Source organism: Pseudoliparis swirei, chromosome 9 (genome assembly GCF_029220125.1).
Source record: "Pseudoliparis swirei isolate HS2019 ecotype Mariana Trench chromosome 9, NWPU_hadal_v1, whole genome shotgun sequence".
Lineage (NCBI taxonomy): Eukaryota > Metazoa > Chordata > Actinopteri > Perciformes > Liparidae > Pseudoliparis > Pseudoliparis swirei.
In genome coordinates, this window is record NC_079396.1 from 10,462,597 (window position 1) to 10,472,291 (window position 9,695).

The window sequence follows — 9,695 nt, forward strand, 5'->3', positions numbered from 1 at the left end:
CTCCTCCTTGCTCTCTTCAACCACAGATCTGTCGTCAGCATCAGTTTTTAGTACAAAACACACAATCACTAGTGAATTTATAACAGTCTGTTTATTAAACAAGGTAAAGATACAAAGCTTGTTTTCCTTTTTTAAACATTGATAACCTTAGTTTAACTTCTCAGTCTTGGCTGTGCATATTTAGTTGTCTAAAAACTGTATATGAAACCACAATGCAAGACAGGAAAAAGTGAAATAAATCTACGCAATATCTTTTCAGAGAGAAAATGGGTTAAACGGTATCATACAGATTACAGCTCAGGAACTCCATGCGGAAGGAAACAAATTAAAATGTTTACACAACTGAATACTGCAGAACACAATATAGGTTAATGGAAATGGGATGATAAAACAGTTAAGGCTTACATGTACATAACTGATATAAAACATGAATATTAATAACATGGGTAGACTAAAATAATTACAGTAAGTTCATACATAAACTTTTACAAAACCCAAACAGCATGTTTATGAAAACTAAAAAATTGGTACTATAAATGAGTAACATGTGTTACAGTACAGCAACATGTACATTTTCCCATTATCTCAAAAGAGATTAAGTTGAAGAGGCAGGGTCTGTTGTTGGCGTAAATGTCTGTTTTCAGGCCAGTGGCTTGAGTAATAAGTTTTTATTCTTTTGAAAACATACTATATACTGTATATGTATTTTACATCCTTCTCAGTTCCATCTCAAGCGTACTGTCTAGCCGTAGCACCTTTTCTGAAGTGCCCTGAAGAATACAGGGTACTCTATGAGTACCATCCAGAGGTTAACGTTACAGTAAAAATACAACAAACAATACTGTGTACAATACAAAGAATACAAAGGAGAAAAACAATTCAAAAGGAGAAGCATCACCTCCACACAAACTCAAAACATAGGCCTATGGAATATGACTTGGACTGCAGTTTATTTCAAATGGGTAAAGCTTATTAAAGTTTAAAAAAATACTTAACTGGGTCAGAGTAGCTGTACATAACTTCACATTTTGGTCCAACGTTTGAGTTTAAATGTTACCACCGGGCTAGGATAACAGATTTGAGCTGAAGTGTGTTTGAAAGAAGGGATGAGCAGAGGAGAGCCGGCACGGACACATGTGCAATGCATTCAACTTCTAATACTGACTAGAGAAAGCACACACGCTATGGCAAGATTCGCTTTCTTTTAAAACCTAAATAAGGTTCATATATGGCACAGGTTAATGGGACGTCAGGGAAACATAATGTCAAAAACAGTGTTTCTTTGATCACATGTTATGATCATAAAGGTGCCGTTAAGGTGAATGTCAAATATGGAGTGAGAGATTTTGGGGGGGAAAAAAACATTCATCCTTCTTCCCTTTCAAGTTGCTCTACTTTTTGCCTTCGCAAGTCAATAATGCAACTTCTTAATACAATCATTAAATGTTTAAATTGTCATCTAGCGATTGCCTTTCTTCAAATTTAGATAGATGACCCTGTAAATGTTTCACAAACTGAGTAAAAACACACAAAAAAGTAATAGAAAAAGACTTATTTATACACAGACAGTATTCTTAGCTGCCACACATAATGCCCTTTGGCATTTCCCATCCAACAAGATTGAAACAATTTGAGCCCAAACCACAAGGCCTAAAAGTGCTTTAAGATTATCTTTGGATGTCTCCAGAACACACCCAGCAAACATTTTTTCATATTTTCTCAATTCTTTATAAGGGCAAATATCATCTGGCACATTTTGGAAAACCCATTTCATGGAAGAGGAAAAAAAATGTAAAAGTCTAACGAAAAACATTTCTGATGGCCAATGCATCCGGCAGTTTACATGACGCTTACGAAAGTGCTTATTAAATCTGACGCAAGACATTCTTTGCCACTCGATCCTCCGGGCAACATCTAGCTGTATTTTTACATTCACAAAATAACGCTGTGCTCATTTTTGACGGACGGCCTGTGTCGAGATGGATGGAGGCAGTCTGTTTACTGAATCTAGCACTGAATGCTTATGCCAGCTGTCATAATGCTAATGTAAGCCTGATGTAGATGGCAGTGGGTGCAGGGCCTCGTGAGCTCCAGCCTAACATAGACTTTGAATCCAACCTGCTGCTGAGCGGCCGGGAGCTCAGATGAGGGAGATGCGTATGGGGATGCTGGGGGAATCGTTCCTCTGAGGCGACTGGTGGCTCACTAGGTGCTCCACCACCGTGTGTTTGGACATGTGCTTCATTAGGTAGGTCTCCTACAAAAGACATGAAAACAAACCAAATAGTCCAAGATTACATTATTGCCATTAGGACGACCGACCGGACATATTATCTTCGTCGGCAACAACAGTTGAACGTCCGGTAGAGCTGCTTGCTGACATTTCATTTTCACAATATTGGACATTTTAATACACCCAAAGTACCCTAAAAAAACAAGACATAGTCTATATAAATAAATGTTAAGTCTGTGGATATAGCAAGATCAACTGTAGCAAACCTCAAAGATATACCCATTATTATTATGAATAAAAACAGCCAATATTTACATTTTAGATGCTGGGACTAGTACATATTTGGCATTTGTGCCATTACAATTACGCTATGATCAAAACAGTTGAGGGAGGTAATTCATTTAGAGTGCCCAATTAATTGTTTCTGCTCTAGAGTAATCTGTCGGATTTAGAGAGTAATTCGCGGATTAACGGTGGTAGAAAACATTTTTATTTGAATGGACAAAAGATTAAATGTGTACTTTAGAAGTAAAAATGATAACGTGGACTGGTAGATCCCCATATGCCAAAATAAGGACTGGTCCCTTTTGATTATATATATATAGAAAATGTAAAAAGACTTCACCTCTTTTCTGTATGTTTGATTAAGAGCAAGAACATGTTGAATTGTTAAATATTACAAGGAGGAAACTGCGTAGTGACATCGTGGCCGTCGTCTTTTCAGTCCGTCTGAAGGCAGACTGGAAAAAGCCGACGCACATATAACAACATCCAGATGACATGCGGTTTACTCACTGAAGTGTACGCCCGGCCACACATGCTACAGCAGTAGGCTTTAGCGTTTTTGATGGCGTGCGCTGACATATGGATCTGCAACGATGCCGAGTCGGAGTAGGCACGGTAGCAGTTTGGACATTTATACGGCTTGTCTTTGTTGTGCTGCCTCTGGTGAGACTGTTGGGGAACAAACACAGACGAGGGCTGTTAATCCTAACATCCGCTGTAAAAGCACTGGACCTGTTAGTCCAGCGCGGTGCTCAGGGACAGTGGTCGTTGTAATATGTGGTGTGGTGGGAGTGACCATGTACTGACCTGGAGGTTAGACAGCTGGGTAAAAGCCTTTTCACATCCGGGGTGAGCACATTTATAAGGCCTATCGCCTGTGTGGATTCTGTGGCAGAAGAAGATACAAATAAAAAGGTTTGCTTTTCTGATGAGAGATGATGACCCTCGTGTTGCAAACAAAATCAAACCGATTTCACAAGTCCGACCTCTTGCCGAACGTTTTTAGTCAGACCATTTAATCTAATATACAAAAAGAAAAGCGCGCTAATAAATACAAATATGTTAATTCCCAAAATGATATTTCTGAAGTGTAAAGGGATGTCAGCAATCGTATCCGCTGCAAGAAAAAGCAACACATTTCAAAATGTGAGCGTCAGATTTCAGCTTTCCAGGTCCAGCAGAGTAAATTAGCCGTAGCCCCCCAACCCACACACACACACACACACACAAACACTAGCTTGGCTTCCCTTGCTTTGTGTGCTCAGCTGGACCGACCTGGTGTGCTGCTGCAGGTGTGACAGCTGGCGGAATGAGTTTTCGCAGTAGGAGCAGTGGTAGGGTTTGATCCCCAGGTGGATGCGCAGGTGCTGGGACAGGTAGGAGGCGTTGGCGAATGTCTTGGAGCAGTGGGGACACTTGTGTGGTTTGGCCTCCGTGTGGGACTTGGAGTGGAACTGCATCTCAGACTTTGTTAAGAAGGTGAGCGGGCACAATTTACATCTGACGGAAAACAGGACACAAGAACGCATACATGTGATCAGTTAAGGGTGTGTATAGAAATAGAGCCTGATAGAGACTACACAGTGTCACGCCATTGGTGTTTTTAAGTATTGAACCATTGTTTTTGCAATAGCAAGACTACTTGAGTCACTTTCAAGACATATAAAACAGAACAAGACCATTTCAAAATCGAAATCATAAAGCGGTAAAACCGAGTCAGAATAGATTAATTATAAATCATTCTTTAAGTGGTTTCCTATCCAACCGATCAATTGACAGTCCACTGAGGGAATCCAGTCAGGTGAAAGACGGGTCCATGTTGATGTCTCCGTCAGGAGGACCACATCTCAATCATCCACAGCCTACTTCAAACCAAACTCGTCTAAAGAATGCCTATTGATCTGTTGTAGACCGCAGTTCCATGTGAGCCTTGGCTTTACGAGGCAAGCGCTGAAAGGAAACATTCTTCCCCTTGTGATGCATTAAAAACTTAAAGACAATAGTAGCAGCTTCCTGTGGCCAACCTGTAGATTTTCCCCTCTTTGGGTGCCACAGTGCCATAGCCTTGGTCAGCCAGGATGGGGTAGGGCACCACCAGCAGAGGGCCGGTCTGGTTTTCAGCCTTGATCTTCTTCCGTCCGCGGGCTGCCTTGGGTGGGGGGCCCAACAGGCCAGCCAGGCCTCCGATTTTCATGTGGTCCATGCCGGGACCGCTGGCCAGCCCAGAGATGATGTGCACAGAGGGGGCCCCGCCCAGGCGGATCTGGCTGCTGGAGGTTGGAGTCGTGGGGGTCAGGGCCTCTGAGGTGCTGTGGCTGTCCGGTCGGGATAAAGGAGACAAACCTGTTGAAATGAAAAGCAGAACCGCTTCAACACAAACGCCACAACACCACACCTGGCTTCAGAGGAGTTCTACAGATTTACATGTTTGGTACACGGGTACATTTTTGATGACCGATTTTAAATGCATGCTATGCAGTTTTTCATTTTGAATTATTTCCTACGATTCAAAGAGCCATGGGTTTCCATTCATTTCTGTATGATACAGTGATCTGTTAGCAGACTCCTCGAACCTGTTTGAGCTGTGGAACGCATCACAGGGAAGTGAAGTATGTATGACATGTTGCCAGCGTTACATGGGGTTCACATCTTAAGTTTCAAAAGCCTGTTCAACCATGTTTACCTTGTACAGAAATAAGAAATAAGAATAAGAATAAAAATTTACTGAAATTCATAAAGCAGCAGAGTTTGCTAAATATTTATCTGTGATGCAAATAATACAGGATTTGTAGTAAATATGCTACAACAAGTTTCACATGTTTGGTTTGCACCAGTCAGTTTGAATGAGCTGAATCTAAAACTGCCTGAAAGCCAAAGACCACATTGTTCAGCAACTGTCGTTGGTACTCCACAGCACCGCTCAGCATAACTCACTGACTAATGCTCCACTAAGTACACAAGTATGCACACTGTACTTGTCTTATTACCACCTATAGCGTGTACTTTGCCCCATGTCAACAGGCCACCTGGCTGCAGTACCTGAGCGATGGTTGATCCGGCCCTGTTGCTCGTTGAGCTGTCTCATGTGCCAGTCTTCCCACAGTCCTTTGGCCTTCACTGACGACTTGTCGTCCATATTTCCATCTGGAAGGTGGCAGGTTCACGACAGTTCACGGTCTCGATACAGACAGAGCTTTTAAAAATGACTGCTGAGTTACTCTACCAATATACAGTCTTGTTTTACATTTAACAAATCAAGACTGTACCTGGCCCAGAGCTGGAGGCGGAGCGAGCGTGGAGAGCAATGTCCGGTTGCCCGGAGCCCTGCGGCTGCGGGTGGTGGCCCTGCACCTGCTGGGACTGGGACTTCGGCAACGACATGCCGTGCTGAGCGCTGCCGTCCGGGGACGAGGTGGGCACCAGCAAAGACTGCTGGGATGGGGTTGAGGTAGGCGGCAGGTGCAGGGGTCGGATCTTCTCAGCCATCAGCTGCTCCTTGATCTTGTTAATGAGCACCAGGTTATCCAGCTGAAAGGGTCAACGGGTCATGCTCAACAGAAAACAGCATGTGTGAATGTCATTCACGCCCCATAAACACTTCCCAGGAAAAGTAAACACAGACCAGCAGCACAAGTTGAATTACTCCTCTTTGCTTTTAATCTGCGATAAAGTCCTGTGAAGGATTCTCGCTGAATGGCTGTAGAGACATTCACACATGGAAACAAATGGCAATGAAAGGCAGCAACGTCATAGTAACTACACGTGACGAGTGGACTTACCTGGCCTGGCATGGATGGAGGGGGCGGCCAGAAATATGGGTTGTTAAATCGAGGCTCTGCCATCCTGAAATGAATAACATTTATTTTAGTCACATTTAAAAGTCAAGTTATAGTTGTTGAGCTCGGTCGGGATCAGAGAGGGGTTGGTGATACAAACCGATGTTCTGAACAAGATCTACAGGCTCTTTGCGTTAAAGTTAAACACCGGCAGACTTCAAGTGGGAAGAAAAAAACGATGACGATAGAAAAGGCGAGGCGTTGCCTTCGACACCGAATGATTGTGTAGGTTTCATTAGTTTCCAACACATACGCTCTCATCTAGCTGTGCATGCACTTCCATGCTTAATCACATCATTTACAATTCATGGTAAGCAAACTGCTTGCACAGATTTTTTCCCAGTACTTTTGAAACTTTTTTTAAGACCAACAATAAATACATTCAGGAGCCAAGTTTCACTGCACTGGTTGCACAATAACAATCAACTGAGCATATTTAATAGGCAGCTCCATATAAGTTATGCATATTTTAAAAAGGCTTGTATTCAAATATATGTGTTCCAATTTCCTGAAGGACAAATAAAAAGGTTATTTTGCATTTGCCTTTGTAAAAAGGGAAGTTGGGTAAACCTTAAAAAAATAGGTAAATGTTACGATGGGTTTTATGTGCTTTTAGGAATTGAATCAATCCAATATGTTGGCCAAATATCAATAAATGTAAGGCTTAATTGAAATTAAACAAAAATACAAATATTCATAAAAGTTTCACTGTTCTGGGTTTCATCAGCATCTCATGAACAAACTCCATCTGCTGAGGAAGACCGAGGGATGCAGTTTAAAGGAGGAACAACCCTTTAAGTGGACCTGGAGTTTACATTTCATTGTCAAAACAACTGGATTTAAAACATGTTTTTTAAATCTATTTTTAAAAGGACTTGCATTAACCTTGAAATAATAATAATAATTTATAAATATGTCATAAACCTTTAATAAATATCTTATGATTATTTGAAAGGTGATAAGTTGCTATAAACGTGTGTGAATCAACCCAGTGTGAACCAGGCCGAGCCGGGAGCAGAACCGCCTGTGAAGTAAACACAGGTCAAACATTAAATGTCGCCTAGAAATAGTGTGTCGCGTATGAAAAGGCGTCAGTGTGACAGAGCCTCGGGCCATTAGCTTCCACATTTAGCTGCTCTGGTCCTTTTGTCTGGGACCGACATTCAAAAAATAAGTGGACGTCGCATTAAATGTTCAGATAAACGTGGAAGAGACACAACTTTCCGCTGCTCGACTGGTCGGACATGTCGTGTGTCGTGGCCGCATCTCGCAGGCTGATGGAGGCTTTTTTTTAAATTATTTTTTTTAGGCCGACCGACCCTCCCGGTGCGACTGAGACATTCTCAGACAGTTTTCTTTAAACATTTCCAGACAAAAGAGAAACAAAAATGGCAGCCTTATTTTTATAAGGCGGGACGCCATATTCTGCAGACCCCCCAAAAAAATTTAGGAGCGTGAACATGTAGTCGCGAGGCGTTGGTGTTGGGGAGAAGACACAAAGGTGTGTTTATCACGTCAAAGGCATGAATGATTGTTTACGGGCGAATTGCAGGTTTGAATAGCCCGGCCTCCCCACCTCTTAAAAAAAAACTGACACTTCCTACAACAACCATGCCCTGCAAAAAAAAAAAAAAAAAAAAAAAAAACAGCACGGAAACGGACAAGATGCAGACTCGACCCCGACACCGGACCGATTAAAACAACCGTAGCGACGCGTTACGGTCACAATGTCGCCGGCGCGCGGTGTCCGTTCTCCCGACTAACGCTGTGCCATCTTAAGCACATTTCCACTTTTAGGGCAAGCGGTTTTTTTTTTCACATTCTGCAACTTTTGGACGAATCAAAAGACAGCGATAGCATTTTTTGTGTGTGCACATTGCACGCATCTAGGGTGATATAAGATGTCGGAGCCATGCACAGCAGCGGAGACACGAACAGACATGCACACAATACCTGGCGTCCCGGTTGCAGATATTGTCTTGCGAGTGTAGGCTACAGCTATAATATAAAAGGTTGATGTTCTTTCTGTCTGCTTCCAGTCGGACCACCGCTTCCGGGTCGCTTTGTTCACTTCTGGGTGCTGCTGCAGGCTCAGTGCAGTACACACACAGAGGGAAGTATTCGGCTAATGTTATTTTGGTTGGTTTTTTTTAAACACGATCACCGGACTCGGTTAACGTTTAATACGCACGCACGATGCTTCCGGTAACGTTATGTATGCGCGTGTCTGGGTTGGATTTAGCCGACACGGTTGGAAGTAGTATGACACTCAAATCCTAAAATAGCAACACCACAGTGTCGAAATACTCCCATTAAAAAAAAGAAAATAGCCTACTGCATTCAAAAGGTTAATGAAGTCAAACACTGACTGCTAAAAATACCGAAAGTATCGGAAGAAACGACACATTGCAGATGACAGGGGTTAAATTGCTAAAACTGTGTATATTAATTTGCAAAAAGCATAATATTGCGAGTCCATCGACAACATAATGCTGATAGGCTGTGGGAAATCTTGCAATATTAGAAGGACAATCTCATACAGATACATGCAATGAAGATACATCTATAATATGTATATAATGGTGTCCTTTATGTGTGACCAGGTAACAGTCTGTCTTTTTTTAACTCACTTTTCAACCAAATGTAGCCAAGTTATAAACTTGACATGTCTATGTTTAAAAATAAAAAGACTTACATTTTTTTGCTGTTTCGCATATTTGTATTATACCTCCTGAGCCATGTTTTTCTTTATATACCAAGGTCACGTGCAGCATATACTCCTGTCTATAAGACGTGTTTATACATGATATTACTGTCGTGTGTCAACAGAGTTAAACCTTCAATGACTGAGTTTTAACAGCATTTTAATTGCCATATTTCACTGGAAAATGGTAATGTTTTAAGAATTGTGTTGTTGAAACAGTTTTGCAATTGTATTTATATGTAACATTTGTTTTTCACCCACATTCATCTCAATCATAACTTTCATGTCTAGACGGCTTCTGACCTCCAGATATCCACATCAATACTGACTGGTGAGGCGCTCTGAGGGCGGTGTCATATTGTATTGTTCATCTAATTCATATGCTCCTCCATTCTGCTCCGTCAGTATTTGACCTCTTGGTTAGTAACCCATACCACGTCAATATGGTTTTGTGTTCATAAATTTGGATCTAAATCCCCCCCCCAAAAATAAATAGTACTTCAAGCCATGCATAAAGCTGGTTGAAATCCTAATTTCTATAACTTGTAGGGAAGTACATAATTAATTCAGCTTGTTGTTATACGTTATTGTTCATACTGCTTTTATATAAGGTATAAATACACTAATAGGCAGAGAC

General features: G+C 41.7%; 1 protein-coding gene across 2 annotated transcripts; it reads right to left on the minus strand.

Moving 5' to 3' along the window:
• Window positions 1–72: 72 nt before the first annotated feature.
• Window positions 73–9,047, minus strand: znf362b (zinc finger protein 362b). Of its 2 annotated transcripts, none has more exons than XM_056422594.1 (9): window positions 8,308–9,047; window positions 6,298–6,361; window positions 5,785–6,019; window positions 5,558–5,662; window positions 4,543–4,861; window positions 3,794–4,018; window positions 3,326–3,404; window positions 3,029–3,187; window positions 73–2,257 (listed from the first exon to the last, which is right to left on the minus strand). In XM_056422594.1, exons 2-9 carry the CDS (start codon window positions 6,358–6,360, stop codon window positions 2,141–2,143), a joined length of 1,302 nt encoding a protein of 433 aa, XP_056278569.1. In that variant the 5' UTR covers window position 6,361; window positions 8,308–9,047; the 3' UTR covers window positions 73–2,140. The 2 variants fall into 2 exon arrangements, with proteins under 2 accessions (XP_056278569.1, XP_056278568.1); XM_056422593.1 differs by having other exon boundaries at window positions 5,785–6,046.
• Window positions 9,048–9,695: the final 648 nt, after the last annotated feature.